The following is a 27,478-nucleotide window of genomic DNA, read 5'->3' as shown; positions in this document are numbered from 1 at the left end:
CGGCACTTATTTGACTGTGGTGCTTTTTATTTGGCTAATGGTGGTTGTTTTGATAGTTGATATTTACAACCGCATTATAATACATTGTGTCGAGGCTACTGCCCAATGGTATCCATTGTAAAGACCGGTGCATACTGAACAAGACACACGCGAAGCGACACGCGGCAAGCGTCAAATCGAACCGTAATTATGACGCGACGAACGATTTCAGTGAACATCAGTCGATTTTCAAGCTTCGCGCAATTTTGCGGTTTGTCGCTTGTCACTTCGCGTGTAAGATATTCAGTGTGCACCGGACTTACGGTTATTTATTATAAGCGTCGCGGTTCTTATTCGACACAAATGTTTATCTATTTGATGTACGTAAACAAAGTGTCAATATTAGGATTCAAGTATATTTAAGAAATTATTTTTATTTAAATACTATATCAATATTAATAAGTTGTAAATATTCTGTAAATATGTCGTACATGTAAAACACAAATGTATATGATAAACACTTTAGTGGCATGTTATCACTTTTGCCAAGCAATTCGGTGAATTCGATTCAATTTTAAATGATATCTTAGCTGATGATATATAAGTAGCAAAATCAATTTCAATTCATTTATAACGCGGATTTTGACCTTGTTATTGACATCATAGTCTTAAAACGATATGTGATTTGGTATTCAACACTCATTTCCAGATTTTTTTTGAAAACGTGTTCAAATATCTATTATTTACTATTTTTAAAAGAAACTATCTCGGAAACATGATTGAAAGCATTATTGAAACAGATACACGTTGGGGCATATTCGTACCGAGAACTTGAGTTGATGTTAACCCTGTTCCAGTTATATAGGCCTACAACCTTTCACGTACACGGTGGTTTTACATTATATTACATTTTGAAAGCCATTACTGTTACCAAGACGAGTCAAATTGAGTCATAACCAACCCGTACATTAGTAACTGAAATGTACTGAAAGACGTAATGGATTTTTTCCGATCAAACATCAAACATAAACAGTATGGCGTGAGAAAGCGTAACGAGGATACAGGTTCAAACTAGATGGTTCACATCGGCAGCGACTTACAAATTGTGTTTGTGGTTAACACTGGGAGTAGGTTCAAACGAAATGGTTCACATTAGAGTGACTTACGGGTTGTGTTTGTGGTTATAAATATTGGTGCCAGCATAACGGAAATACACGGGTCCACTAGAGTGGTATGCAGAGCTTACCACAAATTGGTGATTTTAATTTCCTCTGATTCTGACGTTGTTCGTATTGGAGTATAAAGCCTGTTTTCCTGTCGACGTTATTCGACGCTACGTTAACAATAATCGGTGATCTTACGTAAACATTGAAATGTTAACCATTTACAAGAAAAGGTACTCGCTATCGTTATCATTTCAACTTGATCGTTTTCAAATGATCGTCGTTGAACTGTTAACGATCAACGACGATAGCATCGAATAACGTCGACAGGAAAACAGGCTGAACGATCAACGACGATAGCATCGAATAACTTCGACCGGAAAACAGGCTTTACATCGTACTTTTACGCAAACGAGTATATTCACTCATAAAATGTATATGCTTAAAAGTATATGTCATTCCTGTCGTCGTTCAAATTTTATAATTTGTGTCAGCTAAGCTACATTTTTTCTTCATGGCGTGCATGACATAAACGCATTTAATTTCCCCTGATCAATATTTATATTGCATCAATTGTGTACCAGTGTAATTGCAAAGTTAAAAGATACATATCATTTTGTTTCTATTGTAACGAAGGCACTCATTATATTTATTTTACAATAGAAAATTGTTGAAAACATTTAAAAAAAATACTTACTTAATAATAAGTAATTTCTTAATGTATTTTTATATGAACTGCCTTACATGTTGTAACCGTTGCGGTTATACAGTAAACGTTAAGGCCAATTTATACATAGACGAGCGGTAACGGTAAGCGGTGAACCGCGTAGATTGTCCCACGTATAATCTGTATCTATCCTGAGCGGACCGACCGTCCGCTCCGCGTTGTGTGTAAATGGTCATAAGGAATTTTTATTACCGTTACCGCTCGTCTGTGTAAATTGGCTTTAATGCTTAGTTCCCACCAGAGACTCAACACAAGGCCGTAACGCAACGTAAGTGAGTTGACAAATCACAAGCGATGGATTATTCGAACTGTCGCTTGCTATTAGTCAACCCGCTTGCGTTACACTTACGTCTTTGCGTTGCGTCCTAGTGAGAACTAAGCTTTAGGGTTAATTAATGTACAGACAGTGGTAGCGGTAAGAGAAAACCGCGTAGCTTGTCCCACATATAATAATCTGTATCTATCTATCTATCTATTCCGCTCAACCGCCCCCGTCCGCTCCGCATGTTGCGTAAATAGTCATAAGAAATAACATAGATTTTATATATATATTATATATATATTTGTTTTCCGCTTACCGGTACGACTCGTCTGTGTAAATTGGACTTTATAGTATAATAATTGTAGTAAGTGTACGTAAATGTCAGTGGGTATAGTAGTTCAATCAAACAAGATAACATATATCTATTTTCTGTATTCTTAATATAACTTATATTACTTCTGTAAAAAACGACGTGAATACTTAATAAAGTATCCACTCTCAAAATGACGTCACGCGCGCAGCTGTTCACATCACAATTTGCCACGCTAAATTTTATATTGCAGGCGGTATAAAATACCATGGCGTAGGTTGCATTAAACTTTCATTAACATACAGTAAATTCGCACACAGGCCTACATAATATTCCTCAGAGAGTGAGATGGACATTATCGGGATAGATTTACAGCCGATATAAGCTGGCAACGGTCAATCTAAGGTTGAGAGAAATGTAAAGTGCGTAAAACGTCACTCATTTCCATTAGCTTGTTGTAAAGCCCGATTCACACGTTGTAATCACAATGTAACACAATGTACGAAATGTGTGCGTGATTATGTACAAGTACGCATTTACACTCACACACTCTAGTTTGTCACGGTAATGTAAAATGAAGTGTAAGAAAACTATTAATTGGTTTCACTAGGACGCAACGCAAGACCGTAAGCCGCAGCGCAAGCGAGTTGACCAATCACAACACGCGACAGTTCGAATAATCATACGTTGCGCCACGTACTTGCGTGGGAACCCAAGCTTAAATATGCACTTTGGTTTACAGAGGTTTCATCATCTCTTCGTTTAAAAACGTCTTACCTTTCATGCGTACATTGAGATGCTTACATTATTGTTGACCAATTTTAGTAATAATTTCAAAATTAACTTGAAAGATTATGACTTTTTAAACCCCATAAAACATATCCAATTAAATTTTACATTGAATAAGTCAATAAAACATCGTGTATATGCGTCTAATTATGTTCCACACGGCCGACTGATTCGCTGTTATTCAAATTCAATGTATAACAACGCTTGAAACACGCATTAGGTTGAAGAAAATGTCTGAAAACATACACAGAGATAGCTAAAAATATTATATATTTATTTATATATAAAACGCTTGCCCACAGAGCAAATTAACCGCAATATAGCATGTAATGAGCGTGATTAAATGGTTCCCAATAGATTAAATTAACCCTGTTTGCTTCAAGCACAGACTAACTTGTGATTCAAACGACCGAGTTGATCATAGATCCCACTTGAGGTAATTAGACGCATTTCTATCGAGCGTATAAGGTGTGTGTTTCTATTTCGTAATCGAAATTCAATAGAAAAGAAACACAGAAAGAATAGAGCTATACATTCCTTTTCATTGTAATATAGCGGGTATAAACGCGTTTAATAGATGTGTGAACTCGACTCGTTTTTATCAAGGATATAAACGCGTTTAATAGATGTGTGAACTCGTTTCTATCAAGTGCACTGAAATTTAAAAAAAAAACGTTATTATTTCAAACTATTGACAACATACGGTTATGATATTAAGGTCCGTTTTAGGTCTGTATGAGATAAAAATTATAATCATTTTATTTGAAATTTGATAGGTCTAATAATTTTGTTCTATTCTCTAATGTCCGTAAAATTTATAGTATAAAAATGTTAATCGTTGCAGACAGTTAGTTATGACAATAATAATGGTACGTTATGGCACGTCCACTTATCAAAATACAATATCTTAAGATTGTAGGCCTACACAAATTGTATTCATGACAGACGATAAGACGATATGCATGTCTCTTGGCAATAGTTAGGCCTCATCAGCCGATCTCGGACGGTCGAAAGCACTAATAACCATTCAACAGCTGGCTTGCACCTGAATCTGCAGCTGTCACTAGATTGAGTCTAACAGACTGTTGCAAGTCATCTAGAATAGAAACTGACTTGCAGAAAACCTTTGAAATAAAGCTTTTAAAAGGAGTACAGTACATTTCCTCTTTTCAAAAGCCTTATTTCAGTCAGAAAGCATAAATAGTAAACCATGTGTGATGTGCCAAAATATTACATGACGTCATCGTGTCCATATGTATAGTAGACAGAGCTTTAGGGCAGTTTTTGGACGTTGTATTTCAGTCAAACACTCGTTTGGTTGCTTATATCCTTAGGCAAGATACTTTACTTACGTTTTCCACCAGGTTACCTGGTAAAGCTGCATTGGGAGTATGTTTCCATTACGTGTTTGATCCACAAAATGACTGAGGTAATACTGTTAACACTTAGAGGCTTTGTGTATGAAGCATAATAATTACATAACTAATTGAACAATAACAGAACAACACATTTTCAATTATATTCTTAAGTATTATAAGTATTATTAATTGTAATGTGTCTATCTCTTCTATGTGTATGAACATTTATGTCTAAGTATTGTAAGTCTTATTCCAAGCATCACACTCAATCTTACTTCAGTCATTGAATCAATGAAAGAAAAGGTATGGAATGTTTTTAAATGTTTCATACAAATCGGTTATAAATCTATTTCACACTTGATTATGAAAAGAAACAAAAACATCAAATCAATAGAGTGTACGCCGTACGGTACATAAACAATATCGGTTCTGAGTATTCTCATATTGTCATCTTTGTAGATAATTTGTATAAACAATAGTGTTGTACATTTGATATAAGCCGTCACATTATTCAATTATTAACTGATAAGGTTGTTACTATATAGAATGGTGTTTTTACATAATATAATATTGTGTTGAAGTATTCAAATCAATATAATGACACAATATGTATATATTTAACACACCTGTTGTCAGACGATTGTATGTCATGCTCTTGTTTACAATAATGTCTGATCTATGTAAATATTGATTCACCATATAATAATTTTAATAATTATTTGAATTTGTTAACAGAGTTGAATAATAAGTAATTCATGACAAAGGTTGTACAACGGTAAGTGGTTATTACAATATCGATAAACATCATTCTTCATCAGTACAGTATTGTACATTCATCTTATTAACTGCATCGTCATCATTGTTCAATAGAATTACAGCATCATTATTAACAGCCTCATTTCTGTTATTCATCGTCCAATCCATATTATCAACATCGCAATTTTCTGTTGTCATTGTTCAACAGAATTACACCATAATTTATTAACAGCATCATTTCTGTCGAAGTTATTCAATATACTATTATTTCATCATCATTAACAGCATCGTGATTTTTCTTCAACAGAATTACAATATACTGTATCATCATCTTAATATTTAACAATATCAATTGTGCAACAGTATTGTTCCATCTTACTAACATCATCATTTCCTGTTATCATCGTTCATTAGCATTATGCCATCATCTAATAAACATCTTATTAACAACATCGTTTGCTGTCATCATTATTTATCGGTTATATCATCATGTTTTCATCAGAAAACCTACGTCATTTATTTATCAATATTATCCATCATCGTATTCACAACATTAGTTATCATCAGCACTACATTATCATTTATTAACAGGGTAATTTCTGTCGAAGTAATTCATCAGTATGATTTCATCATCTTTAACAGCATCGTAATTTTTGCTCATCATTGGTCAACAGAATTACAGAATACTGTACCATAATCTTATTAATATTAACAGCATCAATTCTGTCATCATCATCTTTCACCAGTATTGTATACCATCATCTTCTAAACAACATCATTGTTCATCAGTATTATTCCAGCATCTTATTAACAGCTTTTTAACAACATCGTTTTTTTGTCATAATTTTGTTCACCATAAAACAAATATCAATATCCAAAACTTAAATGAAATTGCAAAAAAAAATAACAAAAGACATTCCATCATCTTTAAAAGCATCATTTATTTTCTGAAATATTCCATCATTTTCCTTTCATCATTAGTTATCAGTATTATTCTATCTTCACTACTCTCATTATCAACATCGTAACAAACGCTATCATCATTACAACTATCGTTATTATTATCCTTATCATTATCAACGTTATATTTATCAACAGTACGACTATCATTATCGTTATCAACAGTATAATTATCGTTATCAACAGCATCATTGTCGTTATCTACAGCATCACTGTTATCAACAACATCATTATCTTTATTAAAAGGATCACTATCGTTATCAACAGCATCACTTCCCTAACCAACAGCATCACTATCTTTATCAACAGCACCAATATCGTTATCAACAGCACCACTATTGTTATTAACACTATAATTATCGTTATCAACAGCATCACTATCGTTATCAACAGTATCACCATCGTTATCAACAGCATCACTATCGTTATTAACAGCATCACTATCGTTATCAACAGTATCACTATCGTTATCAACACCATCACTATCGTTATCAACAGTATCAATATCATTATCAACAGCATCACCGTCGTTATCAACAACACTACAATACTATTGTTATCAACAGCATCACTATCGTTATCAACAGTATCACTATCGTTATCAACATCATCACTATCGTTATCAACAGTATGATTTTCGTTATCAACAGTATCACTATCGTTATAAACACCATCACTATCGTTATCAACAGTATCACTATCGTTATCAACACCATCACTGTCGTTATCAACAGTATGATTTTCGTTATCAACAGTATCACTATCGTTATAAACACCATCACTATCGTTATCAACAGTATCACTATCGTTATCAACACCATCACTATCGTTATCAACAGTATGACTATCGTTATCAACTGTATGACTATCATTATCAACAGTATCACTATCGTTATCAACAGCACCACTATCGTTATCAACAGCATCACTATCGTTATCAAACAGCACCACTATCGTTATAAACTGTATTACTATTGTTATCAACATCATCACCATAGTTATCAACAGTATCACTATCGTTAACAACAGTATCACTATCAACAGTATCACTATCGTTATCAACAGCATCACTATCATTATCAACAGCATCACTGTCGTTATCAACAGTATCACTGTCGTTATCAACATTATCACTATCGTTACCAACAGCATCACTATCATTATCAACAGCATCACTGTCGTTATCAACAGTATCACTGTCGTTATCAACAGTATCACTATCGTTATTAACTGTATCACTGTCGTTATCAACAGCATCACTATCATTATCAACAGCATCACTGTCGTTATCAACAGTATCACTATCGTTATCAACATTATCACTATCGTTATTAACTGTATCACTGTCGTTATCAACATCATCACTATCCTTATTAACATCATCACTATCGTTAGAAACAGTATCACTATCGTTATCAAAAACATCACTGTTATCAACAATATCATTATCAACATTATCACTGTCGTTATAAACAGCATCACTAACGTTATCAACATCACCGTTATCACAGTATCACTATCGTTATCAACATTATCATCGTTATCAACAGCATCACTATCGTTACTAAAAGTATCACTATCGTTATCAAGACAATCACTATCGTTATCAACAGCATCACTATCGTTATCAACAGCATCACTATCGTTATCAACATTATCATTATCGTTATCAACAGCATCACTATCGTTACTAAAAGTATCACTATCGTTATCACCAGCATCACTATCGTTACCAACAGCACCACTATCGTTATCAACACTATCATTATCGTTATCAACAGCATCACTATCGTTACTAAAAGTATCACTATCGTTATCAACAGCATCACTATCGTTACCAACAGCATCACTATCGTTACCAACAGCATCACTGTCGTTATCAGCAGTATCACTATCGTTATCAACAGTATCACTATCGTTACCAACAGCATCACTATCGTTACCAACAGCATCACTATCGTTATCAACAGCATCACTATCGTTATCAACATTATCATTATCGTTATCAACAGCATCACTATCGTTACTAAAAGTATCACTATCGTTATCAACATCATCACTATCGTTACCAACAGCACCACTATCGTTATCAACACTATCACTATCGTTATCAACATTATCATTATCGTTATCAACAGCATCACTATCGTTACTAAAAGTATCACTATCGTTATCAACAGCATCACTATCGTTACCAACAGCATCACTGTCGTTATCAACAGTATCACTATCGTTATCAACAGTATCACTATCGTTACCAACAGCATCACTATCGTTACCAACAGCATCACTATCGTTATCAACACAATCACTATCGTTATCAACACAATCACTATCGTTATCAACAGCATCACTATCGTTACCAAAAGTTTCACTAATGTTATCAACGGTATCACTATTACTAGCATTGTAATTGTCACTATTATTGCCAGCTCTTTTTTATTCAATCATTATTTTCATCAACGTTATAATTAATTCGTTATAATCAAAGTAAAATTACCGCTATTATAGTACTTGCATACTTTCATGAAATTCTTCATTGTCAACATAAGTATACCAGACAGTACCATTTGACAAATATATTCTTTATTTTAAACTATTCTTATTAACCATGCCATTATCACAAATACATTCATCGGTTGTTATCAACCAATCGATACTGTTTAATTAATGTAATAAAAAACCACTATATCACCAACTTTCTTATTGTTAAAAGTAGGCCTATAGTAATGTTCTAAAAGAAATACTTTACTTCCATGTTGAATGTTTGAACTGTATGAACACAGTGTACAATTTATGGTGTACTGTCGATAAACTTGATTGCAAGCGTTATTTAATTTGTAAGTTGTGAATTTAAAACTTCAGAAAATAAAATTAACGTGAATAGTTTTCATTGTTGACATAGTTGTTTAAATTTATTGGTGTTAGTATTCTGAAGAGAGAAAAAAAAGGCGAGTTTGACAAACTATAGAGGGCGACATCTCTCAATCTAAAAAGGGAAAGAATTTCTGTCGGCTATCAACTTATCAAAAAGAAGATTTTTTGAAAGATATATCATCTGTTACCGAAGAAGTGTATCGCTTTATCGTATTGTTTTAACATGTATGTGAATTTGATTTAGTTTATAATATGATACTGCTTTGTGATATTTGCTCTCAGGCATTTCTTTAAAGATGTATTGTCCCCCAAAATCATGAAAAATAAAGATTTTTAAAATCGGACTTTGAATAGGCCATTTTGCAGTTTTAATGAAGTTGTTCACTTCCATAAGAAAAAAAACGGGGGAAAAAAATGATTTCACCTATAAAAAGACAAAATAAACAGTTAACTTATCCAAAAACTCATTGTCTTCCAGACAATTTGACCATTTTTTGCTTTAAATTACATTTTTCTCAGGTACATAAATTTTTTTCACACCCAATTTTTTGTGAGAGTGAATAACTATTATGTGACATTAAAATAACATATTCAACAAAAAAATTAACAAATATATTTTTTAGGGGGACAATATATCTTTAACGATATTCTCTGTAGGCCAAATCGATTATGAGCTTCAGTCGGGACTGAAAAAAAATTATTTACCTGAGAAAAAATTTATCCTCGAGTGCAATTACATCCTCACCCGTCGTCATTCCAAAAAATCGAACATTTCCATTTTATCAATACGTCAATCTACTAAAGAAAATATATCTTAGAAGAGGAATTACACTCGTGTGACATATTATTGACTATCAAGGCCAAGGCGTATTTCTTTATGGTAATGTGTCTTTATAATTGAACACGAACCTTAAAATATTAGGCTATTTCATAAATGGTGAAAAAGAAAATTTCATTTGGTTGGTAATATTATTATATTGGTTCCAAGCGCAAGGACGTAGACAAAAAAATGGGACGACGGAAGCACGGTGCCTATTTTTGCGACGTTGCAACAGTGATAATTCAAATTATTGTAACATTTTTTTCTCCATTCCACCCTTTTTAAAATTTTCTGGTCGAAAAAATGCCGCCGCAGGTATTTAGATCCACAAAATGACCATAAAGGGTTGTTAACGTGAAAGCCCTTTCTTGACACCCGTTCATTATCTGTCTGCGTTTGGTCGATTTAATAAAAAAATCTTCCTTAGGCTATATTCTCTATTTTATTAACAAATAAATATGTAATATTATTAAAATTTGAACTGTCAAAAAAGTACGTTCCTAATTTAATATCAAAGTACAATTAAACATACAGTACAGAACTGAGTGATAGCTATACCTTACTTTTAAAATACTCATAAGGAATACTAGTATCTAGTTATTACTATATAGTTAATACGATTGTGCTGAGGCTTCACGTCATACAAGTTCAGGTATGTACTCACGGTCGGTTATGGTTGATGAGCGGTAGCCGTGTAGGCCCGGAAAAGAAGCCGGGCAGGGGTGAAGAAGTCGATTAGAGGGGAAGAAGCCAGGTAGGGTGAAGAAGTCGGGTAGAGGAGAAAAAGTCGGGTAGGGGTGAAGAAGTCGGGTAAGGAAGAAGAAGAAATCGGGTAGAGGAGAAGAAGCCGGGTAGGGGTAAAGAATTTGGGTAGGGGAGAAAAAGAAATCGGGCAGAGGAGAAGAAGCCGGGTAGAGGTGAAGAAGTCGGGTAGGAGTGAAGAAGTCAGGTAGAGGAGAAGAAGCCGGGTAGGGGTGAAGAAGTCGAGTAGGGGGATGAAGAAGTCAGGTAGGGGAGAAGAAGTGGGGTAGGGGTGAAGAAGTCGGGTAGGGGTGAAGAAGTCGCGTAGGGGAGAAGAAGAAGCCAAGTAGAGAGAAGCTGTGAAAAATATTGTACAGAAATGAAATGGTTATAGTAGATTTCGGGTGACGGCGTTTTCGCCTGTTACCCGCTCTAGACCAAGTTTGTGCAGTTTATTCTTGAAACTATTTCTTGATTGAGCATTGACAACGTCTTCAGACAATAGTATAAGATGTACCATTCTCACAACTCGACCGACCCTGGCTCCTATAAAACACCTTGAATTTTGATTCAGAACGAGTTTATGGTTTATAAGATGTGTCTTTTTAAAGCTAGCCCTCTTTCCCATCCCCGCATCTCGACCAATATCTTGCCCGATCATCCCGTTCAGGAATAGTTTAAGCTTGATGAAATTCATAGGCTATGTGGCTTGTACCTTTAAATCTCTTGCTTTCTTGTGCATCTCATACACCGAGAAGATACTCATTGACATTTAACATACGGCATCTATAAACAATTTATTTTATTCCTTAATAAAAACCAAAGCCATTAAAACTACTAATGGACTAAATATGATATTTTAAGACTGTTTGCTTAGAGTGTTTTTTATTCAGTTAGTAATTGATGTAAGCATTTTGAAACTTGTTTTTAATATCATACCCGTATTTTATACACGAACTTAATCATCTTCTATTGCTGCTCAGACAATCCAATATTTCAGTACACGATGCTAAATAGCAGTGAGGTTTGGCTCTGACTAAAAAAATTAAACTTACTATCTATTAGAAAAAAACACAACGAATATTAATCAAGTCATATTCGTGGATGGGAAGACGATGAGACACGCTACGCAATTGATTTTCCTTCAAAATCATTATATACAATATAATGAGAAGATAGAACAAGTTTTAAAAGGTATGACAATAACTTAATATCGGTAAAATGTTATTACCGGCTGTATAATACCCGATTCCCAATGCTCTACATATACGAATATTTTGTAATACCATGGACTCCTCAATGATGATACCGCATCTTATTTGTATCACATGTGGCCCTGTATCAAGTAAGGATACGGGTTATAGGATACATGTGACAGTTACTGTTCAAAACTATTGGAAGACGTAAGTTCACTGATCGGGGTAAAGGCCCATTATTTTAACTAGAAATATAAAAAAGTACATTTGTTTTTATAAATGTTATATTTGTTTTAATAAACTTATAGATATAAGTTTTTCTTTTTTCACTTCTATAACTCTAAAAGTCTATTCATAACAAAAACAAATTATTTATTTTTTGTTTTACTTTCCAAACGTTCGTGCCCCAATCTCCACTTTCTTCCATTTTAATGTAACATAATTGAAGGGGGCATATATCACACCTGCTAGGAAATACCATTTGACAAAGTGGGTTCGAATAGTAAAAGGATGGCTTCTGAAATCTTGTATCTAACTGACTTGCGATAGTCAGTCAATATGTATCTAGTGACACTGCTTATGGGTGCTATTATGGTATTGCTGATGCATGTTATGATCATTTCTCCAAACAAAGGTTGACTTTTCCACGAAACATTTTTTAATGTGATTTTTTATAATGTTATTGTCCCGAAAAAAAACCCCACAATAAGCTGAACTGAAATATCATCGAGTGGGAGTAGTTATTAAAGATAAATGGGCCAAATTCATCTTGCCTACAACTTTTATGTCATAATGATACTAGTTTGGGCCATTACAAAACTCTTTCGTCGTCACATTTCAGAGCTGCTTTTATAATTATTCTAGCTGTAGCTTTTTATTTCTGTTTAAATTGTCGATATTTACGGTATTAAATGATATTGAATTTAATATTGCCATTTTTATAATCAAAATTTCGAATAATAGGCCTATATATAAATCTTTCAAACAAAATCTTCACATACCATTTTTCATCTTATTGTTATCGAAAAAAATCCAACTTATAAGTCTGCAGTGAAATTTAGGCCTACGGGTTTTTATTTTATTTTATTTTATTCAATTTTCAGGCACAAAAATACATGACAACAAGACAGCGGTGCAGCACCACCCTGGGGATTGCCATGATTGCAAAGCACTATCGAGATGTCTCTCCGTATACTATGGTATACAAGAAGTATTGTACCGTGTTTTCTCGAGCATATGGTACATGTCTTTAGTTTGGAGGACGGAGGGGAAAGAAAGGTGAGGTGGTTTTAGCAGGGACAGATGCATGCTTTGTAAGAAGGACAATCCGAAGACGAGGAGCAAGGTGGAAGACGAAGGCTCGTTTAAGAGAGATACACATCTTTGAAGGGAGGATGATTACGAGCGAGGACGAGGGGTAAGAAGGATGTAGGCTGATGGTTATAGCAGGGGAAAATACAGGTGGAACTAAATTTAGGAAATTTCTGGGGTGGTTGAAGGATTTGAGATAGGCCTACAATGTCATTCTTCTTTGGTTTTGGTTTTTTTTTTATTCACAAATCCTTCCCCACCCCAGCAATTTCTTGAATTTAGTCCCTCTTTCCATCCTCCATTTCTTTCTCTTTTTTTCAATCTTTCTTCACCCTTCCTAAATTTATCAATGTACGTGATCTTATGTTGCTACAAGCTTTCCCATTTCTCTCTGAATGACTCCAGCAAAACGCTTAGTTCACATGCTGTAGAAAGACACTATTTTATTGTATTACTGTACTTTGGATTGCTTGATTTTTTATTAAGACTAAAAAATAGTGATTAATACCCTGGCGCTTCATACAATTTTTGATGGAGAAATTTGCATACAGCGGCGAAGTACAAATTATGCATAATTCGCCGTATGGCCGCAGCCTAACCATGCTGGCACTTTCCATACACCGGTGATTTATACTTTTATCAAAAGTACGTTACCGATAAGCATTATAATTTGTGATTAAAATGGTGTTAGATAGGAAGCCTATTTATTTTTTATGGGTAGTAAAAGAATAGATTATTGTGAAGGTTGATCGTATGACCTAGTTAATTAAATTATTTTATATCAACGTTTCAATAACCGGTAAACGTTATAGCGCCACTTTGTGACAGGTCAGCAATGTAGGCGCGCCTACCGTTTTAGAAAATCTTACACTTGCTTTTTGACTTGGACGGTGCAAGAGTTCAGTCGGTTCGTCTAAGTCACCCACTGTTAGTAGGCCTTCAATTTTGTTTAATTCTTTATTATATTAACAATATGGCTAGTACGGTCAGATACTATACAGCAGTATGTTTTACTATGTATTTAGTCGCCACAGTTTTAGCTTCTAAAGTTGAAAATCAAAACGCTGAACGGCCACCGAATGTTGTACTATTTCTTCTGGACGATACCGGGTTGGGAGATTTAGGTTGCTATGGAAACAAGAGTGTAAAAACTCCCAATATCGACAAGCTTGCGAAGGAAGGCATGAAGTTTAATAGGATGTACGCTAATCCATATTGTTCGCCTAGCCGAGCCGCTATACTTACAGGTAAGTTAAAATAATTGACATGGAGTGTTAATATTGGAGATGGGGAGTGAGAGAAGGCCTCTGTATCCCTCTCTCTGAATCCACTTTTTTAATAAGTGTGCTTCACTCCTCTGAAAATATTTCACAATATTTGATCGAGAGAAAAAATAAATTTGAAAAAGTGCAATTTAAAGACCAAAAAGCCCATGCCCAGGGGTGTTTTTATTTTTATTTCGTCCTATTTGTATTATTTATTTATTAATATAATATTTTATAAGCCTATAATAAATGCTGAATATTTATAAATTTAACCGTACATTTTGTCGTTTTATAAATGATTTTTTTTATGCTGAAGTGAATAGCTTTATCAAGACAATGGCCTATGTAAAGTTTGATTTTATTCATCGAGCCATTTGTAAATTCATTCATGCGTCACATAGATTTCAATTACCATAAAACAAGGCATGGATAATTGTCAAAACAACATTTGAACCAAACAGCACTATCATTTCACTATAAACTGTGCCAACAAATATGTTGTCTGTTGTCCACAGCGTTTCAAATGCCCAGGGTCTAGTTATTCTACAATCGACAGACACAACACATGAATGTTTTAATGTTCGGTAATGTTTTCACAACTTGTACTCCTTTCTTGGTGTCTCTTGACTATAGATTTCTATCTAGGAAAATGAAATAACATTTATTACGTGGTATGTTTTTTCCGAGAATGAAGATATAACTACAATTGTTTCCATTTTTGTTTTAAATCTGTTCCATCTCGATTTCATTTTAATCCGTTGGCCGCATTGGCTGTTTAGACATCCGCTTGAATTAGTTTTTCCCCCATGGAATATGATAACAAACATATTTGATAAATTAGTTGATAGACAACAGATATTCACATTGTGAACCCATCACGATTTTCTGTAAATACTATGTCTTCAAAAGAAACTCAATTGGCCCTTCTCGTCGTCCCATACAAGGATGGGTCTTTATTAGGAGACTCCACTATCAATGGTTGCCATTCTGAAATTAACAGACCTAGTTGTAAATCATATGCCGCATAGCTGTTGAGTTGCTAATGCATAGAGGCCTATTATTATCTGTGATTTATTACCATTATAATGACTGGATAATCGTTAGGTCTATAATTAGTAGTAGGCATAGGTTTTATTGGCACAGTTTGGGCTTAGCTACGTACCCGAATAAGTTGGTTCCTACTAACCACGCAACCAACTTACCCGGGTAAATAACTAAACTAGAACGGACCATTTGTTATCGCTAAAACTCGTGTAAGCAACTAAGCCTGAATCGTTCAATGTTAAAACTTGCGCGCACATCAGGATTTACACATGCGCACACATCATGATTTACACATGCGCGCACATCATGATTTACACATGCGCGCACATCATGATTTACAAATGCGTGCACATTATGATTCACACATGCGTGCACATTATGATTCACACATGCGCGCACATCATGATTTACACATGCGCGCACGTTGTGATTTCTACGCGAGCGTTAATTGCGCTGATGTGGTGATAACCTGGCACATCAGACAGCATGTTTCAAAGGATGATCAATTCCACACGGCACGAATGCATATTATGTGCATGCGCAGATAAGTGTTTGCAGCAGCCGATTGTAAAAATGCCCAAAGCAACTAAATTTTATCAAATTTACTATCAGCAGGATACAGACCTATGTTATTGAACTCGCATCTAAAATCGGACGTGAGACAGTATGGGGCAAGAGCAGGCGAAAGTTTACTGGGTGAAAGGCCATTTTTTGCCGCTTCCATTTATATAATATCCGATTTTGACATCTTTAATTCAAGAGCACATTTTAAATGTTTAAGCCTTACGAAGTGTGATTGGATTATGCGGTAATATATTAATATTATTATTATTGTCTCCAAAAAATATGAAAAAGAAGATTAATCATATTTTGCCTAAAAGGTTTTTCAATTATAAAAAGACAACATAAAGCGGTTTAAGGTAACCAAACCCTCATTTTCAGACAGACAATTTGACTATTCGCTGCTTTAAATTACAGTTTGTTTTTTTATCAGAAAATGTTGGTCCAAGTAATATAACTATAATGATGTCCCCCATAAAGGGGACAATCTTTAACAAAATTTATTTTTTTTTGTTTTGATTAGTTTTAAAAGTATATCTTATCACCTTTTGTCCTCAACAAAGTTGAATATTTATTTAATAACACCAGATAAAAGTCCGTTAACTTTTCCAACAAATCTTTTTTGCTTGCAATACCGTATCGTATATGTATGTATAATATTTTGATGCAAAGACTGGTTGAATTGTTTCTCCATCAAAGGGAGTTCAAACTAGGGGCATAACGTTCAGGATAACCATAATTAGATTATAGCTACCCTGGGAAATCGGAAGATGACGCTGGAGAGAAGTATGTAGAGGAGGCCTAGAGGTATACATGTTGTTGATGCTGTATGCATCAATATGCCAATGTTGCCATTTGGTTTCTGTCCGACTATAAAACATTTTTCAAGTTTTATGCATGTGGTAATTGGATAGCGACCCATTTCATATTCGAAATTTTTTTTTTATATCACTGGCAAGGTTTACACTATTAGATTAGTACAAAAGTAAAATGATTATAGACTGACACTGGATGATTTCTAGTTCAGATATTCATGATCCTCAGTGCTGTATCTGTAATTTTTCTTCAGTATTATTGGCAAATTCGGTGAAATCCCATGTATCATGGAAGGTTACATTTGGCACCAGGTATTGATGATGGTATAAAGAATACCCTTCTTAATTATCTCTCATATGGCGGTTGGCGCGTTCTTTCTTTGGCTGAATTTCAAACACATATAAATGTTGAATATTCGTTTGCCTTGCGTATAGTAAACGTTTGGAGGATATTTTCTCCGCGAGTCTTGATCAACTATCTCTCTAGTCTAGATCATTCATCACCAGCCTGGAATATCTAGACAAATGGGCCTATTTGACTGTCTTCTATATGAATAAAGCCACCAGCTGCTTTTTAAGGCTAAAATTACAAGAAAAAAAACAAGGCATAACCACAAGCGAGCAGGTGATTATCGTATGGTACACTATCTGAGACAAACTGCGGCTGTTTCATGTCAAGCGAGAGTAAACAGGCCCATCCACAACACACGAATGTCACTGTTCGTCACTGTTCAACTCCAACACCTATTAACTGAACCTAACCCTCGAATAAATATTGAAGAAAAAAAAAAAAAAAGAACAAGTCGACGGAGTTCGAACTCTTGTCTTTAACATTAGAAAGGTTGTAGTCAGGAGACAATTATTGTCTCAAGTGGCCTATAATAGTGTCGTACATGAATTGGGTAACTAGGAAGAACAATTCTAAAAGGTTGATATATATGGATCGTGGCCTTTGAGCGTATGTGAACCACTTTTGAGATCCAATTATTCTTACGTAACCTTTAGAACAATTCATTCATGATTTCCATAATTATTTCTGCTTATAATAAATCTTTACACACTAACCTGCCTCATAATTTCTGCCTAATGTAATGGTTGCAAAAATACATTTACGGCGGATCACGTGATATTAAATAAACTCGTGTTTTCTTACAACATTCATGTATTCCCTCGGTGATCGTAATTGTACATAATCAACCCATTCGTCAAATATGTCTCGTTTTATTTTGTATGTTATATTTGTCTTTTGGTTTAAGGACATATCTAAGAGAGTATATACTAATGGCATCACTCTATAATGCTTTTGAATGTTTCCACCTTGTTTTACCACTTTTTAAAAATGAAAGTTGAATTCGTCAAACGTCAATAATAAAACGTTAATAATATCTTACAAGAAATACTTTCAGGTCGCGGAGGTACCCTTTAACACTGAGGTAAACAGTATAGTGTTTGCTGTACTAATGGGATCAACGCTTGTGTGCTGTGTGTAAATATGTTGGACAAAGCTAAAGCTTGGTTCACACCAGGACGCAACACATCGACACAATGTGGCGTAATCTTGCTTCTCATTGGACCAAGGCAACATATCGACCGAAAGTGGCGGAGCTTGGTTGCCACTAGACCGACGCAACATATCGACACAAAGTGGCGGAGCTTGGTTCCCACTAGACCGACGCAACATATCGACACAAAGGGACGGAGCTTGGTTCCCACTAGACCGACGCAACATATCGACACAAAGTGGCGTAAGCTTTGTTCCCACTAGACCGACGCAACAAATTCTTTTAATCCTTCGCTCCTTTGCTTTCGACTGGGACGCAATGCAAACACGTAGACGCAACGCAAAAGAGTTGACCAATGACAAGCGACAGTCGAATAAATCCATCGCTTGTGATTGCTCAAATCTCTTACGTTGTGCTACGTGGTTGTGTTGCGTCTCTAGTGGGAATCAAGCATTAGAAGGGGATACGAAGCGTATGTTCTTACGTTGCGTCGGTACAGTAGGCATACGTTGCGTTGCGGCAGATTGTTTTTCTAGTAGAAAATTGTCATTATTGTATTGTCATAAAATTGTTTAAATCTTTCTTTAAACATTGCGTGTGAACCCAATGTTGCTCAGTTCAACAAAAAATGTGTACACAAATAACATTCAAGGCCGTGACGTATTAATATGCAAGGCCATTATTTAAGGCAATAAATTTACCCCCATAAATTCAATTAAAGTTACAAATTAATACTTTATCATGATTTAAGATCTATAAACGTTGTAACTTATGCATATTGCAGATGTTTACAGTTATCATGAGAATTTAATTTGAAATAGACTTTGCTTTTATTACTTCCCAAATTTGTAATTAAATTACTATGTTGATAGAGGATGATAAATGCGATATGATTAGTAAGCCTGTATAGGACTTTTTTCCCACCAAAAAAAAAAGGCAAGTGCTAGCGTAACTAAAGAAAATGCTAGAATTAGGCCTAGCCTATAATAATGTGCCTGCTGGCTGAGTACGGCTAACCATAAATTGTCGTGCATGAGTTAGACCTACTTTACTAGCACTTTTGCTGCTGCTCCCCTCAGGGCACTTCAGGAAAAGGTCTGGTGGGTGGTTATTTCTTTTCTATGATATTTCAGTATTTCTTATCATAATTCTCATCATTAACATAATGTCGTCACCGTTTTATCATAATGGTTATTTGGTCATCTGACTATCATCATTAACGTCATTGTGCCCATCGTGATATCGGAAGCCATAAAGAGGCATCATATACTGCGTTTTCTAAAGAAATGTATACGAAAAAGAGCGGTACGCTAAGTTTCCGTACTAGTTATATGAGTTGGGCATACATGAAGCTATTTTTAGTCAACTGAGTAGTACGCTAAGTTTTCATACCGTTTAAAACAGACATCACGCACAATTGAACAAATACGGTATTCTCCTTTATATAACCTCTAAAATACGGGAGAAAATGTCATCTATTAAGCCTTCCAAGAAGTCTAACAATAACAGTTTGCGAAACCTTTACAATCCAAAATGTTTTCATCGAAGAGTTACTGTCCCCCTAGGCTCTCAATCTAGGTATGGATGTTATCGATGCACATTCTATGAAATCATCTCGGCGTTATCGAAGGCTTTGAGGCTTGTATTGATGTGGTATATGAACTTAGACCGGGCTTAGGGCTTCAAATCAATCTTAAAAATCAAGCCAGCTATGCACACATTATGTGTAACCAAACAAAACACTACTGGATTAATTTGCACTTGTTTCAATACAAGTTTCTTTCCAAAAGAAAATTGGATACATATATTATTTCCCTTGTTTTTTTTTATGGATAGGCCTAACCACATTTCAAGTAGACTGGCTCTTCTTCTAAATAATTTGGCTCTTCTTTCACAATCGCTTTTATCTCCATCAATACGTCACACAGAATTACTTACAATTCAATTGGATTCAACTTTATTTAACCACGGAGGACCAGATGGTTGTTATTCCTTGGGGAGGGGGGGGGGGGGGACTGTGCACATAAAAATATTTAAAAAAACAATTTCAACAATGTACAAAATATACATATATTGTATTAAAATTCTAATGAAGTTTATGTTTAAACGATTGTAGGGCCGTAGACTTTCTACTAAGATTGCTTCATTCAAGTGTACCTTTATATGCAAAGTTACATATTTTATATATTCAGTCGATCCGAATCAAATGTATAGTTTTTAACAACTTTATGGTGAATGTTTACTAAAGTCAATGCATATTAGAAGATAGTTATTAATAGCTTTAGAACAATATGAAAAGTAGGCAGTTAGTCTATTCGTCCCAGGGGACAACAGTGAGCGTAAACCCGAGTAATCGATAAAGTTCAGGTCGTGCAAAGCATTTTTTTAATTGAATTTTAAACCTGTTAACGCGATTATTGATATATAATGTTACTTAAACCGTTTGTACTTTAAAACTTAGGGTGAGTTTACGTGGTTAAATTTATAATTGATTTTAAAATACCCTTGGTTCCCTATTCCCAATTATCCCATTAAATTTGAGCTTATGCAAGACAGAATTGTTATAGCTGGTAATACAGGCTATTAAACCCAGGTTGAACCTAGGAAACCAGTAGCGTTTGTTTTAAGTTTGGTCGTCACCGGTAAGCCTAGGGTATTACGTGCTCGCACTCAGTTTTTTTAGACCATTGTAATCACGTGTACTGATTTTTAAATATTTTTAGCAAATTTATCAGTTTCACTACACTTCCATTCCGTGAAAGGGAGAAGGTGTGAATGCAGGCTTAGCTAAGGCTGGCGTAGTACGCCTTTGCGTGTGAACACCATCAATGTCACTTTACACCACGCCATTGACATTTTGTTGTATAACCATGACACGGCGTTGGCTTATACTATGATTTGGAACACAATTTAAGTGAGTTGATGGATGATTCATTGCGTCACCATAATAATGAAATTGCTTGCGTTGCGCTTACTTCCTGTTTTAGAGTCTATATTTAATCGATCCGGCGCTTATCTTTGGGTTTTCTCCGCGGAGGAGTACGTGACTGCAAAATAATCTAATCTGATAGAAGAGCATAGATTCCAAATTCTGCATTATTTCGTACTGAGGTACCGTCGATGCTTATTAACAAAGGCGGTCGTTCTTTTTTCTCTTACTGTAAAGCGTAGTTCCCACTTGCGACGCAACGTAACGCAATCTACGCAACATAGCAAATGGCCTTCTAATAATTGTGTTTGCCCCGCCTGCGTGAAATCAAACCTGCGATGTTTGCAGCACTGTTGCGTCGTCGGCTTCCACTTGTGATTCTTATGGTTCCCACTTAGAGACACAACACAGCGATGTAACGCAGTGTAAGGGATTAATTAGCGATGCGATGGATTAATCAAACTGTCGCTTGTCATTGGTCAACTCGCTTGCGTTGCGTCTAGTGGGATCCAAGCTTTAATATCATTTTGCGTTGATACGCCGCGCTGCGTTGCGTTCTAGTGGGAACCATGCTTAACTGTTAATTACTATGTTGGTGTACATAAAATGTAGCTACTTCGGTATTTATGTTTATACAGCTAGGAATGAATATCCGTGCTTTGGTTGTTGATATAGTATCGCTCTCCATTCACATTGGGAATGCATGCTGTGTCCATTCACTGTGCAGGCGATGTGATCTGTCTAAGTGTCAAATTCGACTATCTGTTGCCGCTATAGATTAAACTAGTTTGGTTTCCTTGGACGCAACGCAACGATGTATGCACAGCGCAAGTTGGTTTTCGTTTGATCCATCGCGTTGTGGTTTGTCAAATTACTAAAGCTTGGTTCCCACTATCACCCAACGCAAGGGCGTAAGCCGCAACGTAAGCAAATTGACAATCCAAACGATGGATCACTGTGAGGCGTTCCTTGTGATTGGTCAATTCGCTTGAGGTGGGTTCTAGTGGGAACCAAGCTTTACATTGCGTTTTACATCCCTGCGTTGCGTTCAAGTGGAACCAAGCATAAAAACTTACATCCGTACTAACATTACACAAGGCTATACATTATTAAAAAAAACATCATAGGCCTTCAAGTTTCTTCTCAGTCTTCTGTTAAGATATTGTCGTGGGGCAAGTCTTTTACACTTCTAGCTTCGAAATAAATGTGAATATGAGTATTATGCTGCGTGATACCAGAGGGAATAAAGCTTATTCTACCGCTTGGATTACATGTTTTAGTGGGCGAGACATTGAAGAGTAAATTGTATGATGTATTGTATGATCTTAGTATGTACTTCTAACAGAAGCTTAGTAGAAGTTCTGGATATACGCCTGAATTTCAATGCGGTATCTCTACAATATGTCCAGTGTTATAGGCAAATTCTGTAATACGGTATAAAATGTGTATGACATGTGATGCTGTATCATGGAATACCTCTTTTATTAATACTGAACAAATTTAGAATCGGCTAGTACATGAGCGTTGTTCTCGAATGTTCGTTCGTTTTTTTTTTATCACAAAGTATCAAACAAATTAATACAGATTAATTCGCGTGTAGGCCTACGTTCTATAAATTAGTTTATACAATAAGATGCAACTACAGAAGTCTTAACTGATATAAAACATCTGTATTTAGATCTACCATATTTTATTAAAAATAAGTTGCTATAGCGTATAGTAGGCCTATCGTGCAACATACCATTATTTTTGTGTTGAACGTCTCGAGCGCCGATATAACCATTAGCAGACAAGCAATCATTGCAGTCAATCAATAATCACTCCCTTGACAGGCGTTGCTGTCATATTATTGTCATAACATCGGTTGTCAATCAATCAATAATAATGACATGGTAGCAGACTATAGTAAAATACTTTTTTTTGGGTTTTTACTCATTATCATAACAGGAAGGAAAATCAAGACAAGCGCATACTATTATTAGTACGTCCAAATAGGTTTTGATAGCACTCTCTCTCTAACTTTAATTAAAATTATATAGCGTCCGCCCTCTATTGTTTGGTTAAGCTTTCATAATGTTTCCGATATGCCTATAAATGTAAGACGGTTGGTGTGAATTTGGTTAAATTGTGGTGTTGGCATATAATTCTAGGCATATTGCTTACCCTATGAAAAGTATATGACAGATGATCCGTTGTCTCTCTGCCAATGTCCAGATAATTGTTTGCTATTCACCCGTGTATTCACGTACAAGTATAATATAATAATTTAAATTATTTGTTTACAACAACGATGGCCTGATTCATGTGCGTGCATCCTACACTTATACTACCAGATACAAGCTTACAACGTATCTTATACTGTTATACATTACGTAACCATCTATTAAAAGCACTATAACCAGACATTTTACTTAATCTCCTCCTAAACCACAGTACCGATTTGTGCCGTTTGAGTTGGGGCATCTTTTAATTTCCCTATATATATTTCGTTCACACGTATGAATAATAGGCCTATACCAACACATAACTATCAGACAATGTAGTCCTAAAAATCCACTTGCTCTTTTGTATCTTCTAGGAAGACTTCCTCCACGAACGGGCATCTTAAAAGGACGTCTAATGCAGTGGCAAGTGTTTGTTAGCTCTGCAACGAATGGAGGTCTTCAGCATGACGAACTCACTATGGCAGAGGTGTTTAAAGAGAAAGGCTACGACACACGACTTTTAGGAAAGTGGCATATAGGAAACGGACCTGGTGGAAAGTACTTGCCCATGAGACATGGCTTCGACTACTGGGTCGGTACACCACTAACTCACGCATATTCATGTAGTAACACGTACAAGGGTCAATGGACACTACAGAATTTCTTGTATCCATTATTTGAACATACTAGTATTTTAATGACGATGGCGTTATTAATACCAGTTCTAAAACTGCTTGGATTTATTGAATTGAACGGTGTGGTTATGTTAACCAAAGGGTTAGTTGTATTTTATATACTGTACTTTCTTTATATGATACACTTTTCACTGTTGAATCCTAAAAGTTGTATATTATACAGAAATGATGAGATTATACAGCAACCGTACTACACAGACAACCTCACTCTAGAATACACGCGAGAAGCCGTCGATTACCTCGAAGAAAGAGGTAAAGAGCGATCAAAGCCTTTCTTTTTAATGATGTCTTACAACCAGATGCACACCACAATATTTGCATCACAAAGTTTCAAAGACACTGGAGGCCTTGGTTTGTATTCAGACGCTCTGAGAGAGATGGACTGGAGCATCGGTAAAGTAATGGCAGAATTGAAGCGAAATAAACTAGATAGTAATCTGTTGGTTATGCTGACGTCTGATAATGGACCACTTTCTACATATGAGCCTCACACAATGGCACACGTTCCGGTCGACCAAGGAGGTTCAGCTGGAGAGGTTAAAAACAGTAGAGGAGAGCGTGTAAGATTAAAGGGATTTAAGTCCACAAATTGGGAGGGAGGAATCCGCGTACCAGGTTTGATTCGATGGCCTGGGAAGATTCCTGCTGGGTCAGAGGTCGACGCCGTAACGTCGATTATGGATTTTTACCCAACTGTTCTTGATGTCATGAATCGTCCAGTTGCAGATCGCATCATTGATGGTCAGAGTCTGCTGCCATTTGTGTCAGACGTCAAAACACCGACACAGCATCTCTTCCTCTTTCACTGGTGTGACCCCGACCATCCAGCAGCCGTGACTTACAAGAACTATAAGGCAATTTTCGTAGATGAGACCATACATGTTGGGTGTAATCGTAACTTCCGATCAGAACCGTTGCTCTTTGACATGTCCCTTGACCCCGGAGAATCATCACCACTTCCCCTGGATAAACATCAAGAGGTTCTTGATGAAATCCGTACTGCGGTCCACTTTCACATGCAAGGTCTTAATCAGAATTATATTACAGAAATGGAAAAGATGTTTGTACCTTGGTGGTATCCTTGCCATAATTTTCCTTTCTGCTCTGCTAAACCAAATCCTGGGAACTATGCTAAACTTGGTCTTTAAATACACATAACAACAACAGTACGCGACGCGCATGGATGGCGTTATTAAGATATTTACCTCGAGGAAGAAGAAGCAATACACACGACATCTAGCCTTTTTCTGTATTACGTAATGGCATAAATACATACGTCACAAATCTATTTCTATTATTTACAAGTCTTTGCAAAGACAACCGAATTAACATTCAGAACACATGACGTCATGTGTATTGCATTTTCTTTCTTACAATATTTCTATATAAATATTTTGCATAACAGTATTAATTGTACAGTGTTATAGAATAGTGATGTATTTTTATATTGCTTGCATTTTATTATCAATGTTTGTCATATATAGATATATTGTAACAAATAATATGTTCTTTTATTAAACGAAGTTTAAATGGTAATTCAACGGCGTTGTGTTGATGCAATGATTACCGTAAAACCTCGGATAGAAGCCCATGAGCTATCTCTTATTTAGTACTATGGTTGTGTGGGCTTCTTTTCAAGGAATGAAGTTCTCCCCTTTTATATTGGTCTTTACTGCTTAACACAATTTATTTAACTGTTAACTGTTTAAAAATTAAATAATTAATTTAAAAAGGAAAAATGAGGGTATTTGAATAATAAAAAGTGGTGCGCGATATTTAGTACTAAAGCTTGGTTCCCACTAGGACGCAGCTCATTTACGTAAGCACAACGCAAAGGAATTGACCGATCACGAGTGACAGTTCCAATAATCTATCGTTCTTGATTGGCCAAATGTGTTGCTGCTAACGTCATCATCTTTGCATCTTCCTATGTGGACACCAATCTTATGCTTGATGTGATTTTGGTATTAACAAAGTACTACTTTTTCTAAAATAAAATCGGTTGTATTATTTTATGGAATTTGATTTCTATGCATAAAATGGATGTATTTTTGTATTGGTAATAAAATGGAACGTACACCGACTTTCTATGTGTTTCCAGTTTAGTTTTACTTATTGCGCCATATTCTATTCGTTGCTCTGTGAACATGCACTTGTAGTCTAGAGTCATTCGATTGTCGCTACTGTTATCTAGATATTTCCAGTATAATGGAAAATTCAGTAATACAGCATCTTATGTGTTGCAAAAGTATTGTAGATCATAACCCTTTAACTAATCTTTCATGATACAGGCCACCACATGCGATACATATAATATGCTGTATTTCAGAAAGTTTCTATGATACTGGGTAATTTTTTTCGTAAGCCTATGTGGAGATACAGCACCAAGAATCTAGCAACTCGTCGCTCCTTTCCTTTAAAATCGCCACAAGATATAATTTTACACGCCTAATTATCAGCACGCGTGTGTCATTTATCATATCATTGCTATACAAGTTCTTCTATGAGTTAAAATCCATATGCTAGGGAGTAAAATAATTATTGAAGACCCAGAGGGTCATGGCTCCGATCGGCTGTACCATTGTAGAAACATAGGCTTACTGTTATTTTCTCTAGATATCCCCCTCCACCCTGATTCTCATTTCTCCCTCCTATAACAACTTTAACAGTCAAAGCATGACATTTACATGTAAAATAGTTCATTATTTTTATTATCATGTAAAAATTAACAATTTGAATTGAATGAATAATGCCACTCTGAGAATTGAACCTTAAATTGTGTGTCGATAAAGAGGGCGCACTTCAATTATTTAGTAGAGTGAACGAGAACTTATACAACATTTTGTATACCATTTTATAAATTTTATTTCTATAGGCTAGGTTAATTTTGTCTGTTTGTTTGTATTGTGAAATTGATAATTCTTTCGAAGTCAATTTGCGCAAGAAAAAAAACTTGTGGTCTGGTGGAATTGGAATTCTCTATCTAGACTAGTCATATTCTTTGTATTATAAATTTCTTTTAATTTATTACTTACGAAGTGTTTTAAATGCTTAAATATCATGATGTATACGTACCTATACTAATACAATACAACTGTGTATTTTCGATTTAGAAAAAAAAAATTGTGAAAAAGGTCTTTTAAAATGCCACCCGCGCGCCTCATACGTTTATTTATTTACTTTAGCCCCGCCCACTTCAATTTCTTCCCCCACG

At 35.4% G+C, this 27,478-nt stretch overlaps 1 protein-coding gene across 1 annotated transcript; it reads left to right on the top strand.

The window, feature by feature from the left end:
• The first annotated feature begins 14,114 nt into the window (after positions 1-14,114).
• Positions 14,115-26,339, top strand: LOC140056307 (steryl-sulfatase-like). Its single transcript, XM_072101636.1, has 2 exons — positions 14,115-14,496; positions 23,944-26,339. Exons 1-2 carry the CDS (start codon positions 14,223-14,225, stop codon positions 25,410-25,412), a joined length of 1,743 nt encoding a protein of 580 aa, XP_071957737.1. The 5' UTR covers positions 14,115-14,222; the 3' UTR covers positions 25,413-26,339.
• The last annotated feature ends 1,139 nt before the right edge of the window (positions 26,340-27,478 follow it).

This window comes from Antedon mediterranea, chromosome 1 (assembly GCF_964355755.1).
Source record: "Antedon mediterranea chromosome 1, ecAntMedi1.1, whole genome shotgun sequence".
NCBI classification, from domain to species: Eukaryota; Metazoa; Echinodermata; class Crinoidea; order Comatulida; family Antedonidae; genus Antedon; species Antedon mediterranea.
Note: the sequence above shows the minus strand (reverse complement) of the source record. Positions and strands in the feature narration are given on the sequence as shown.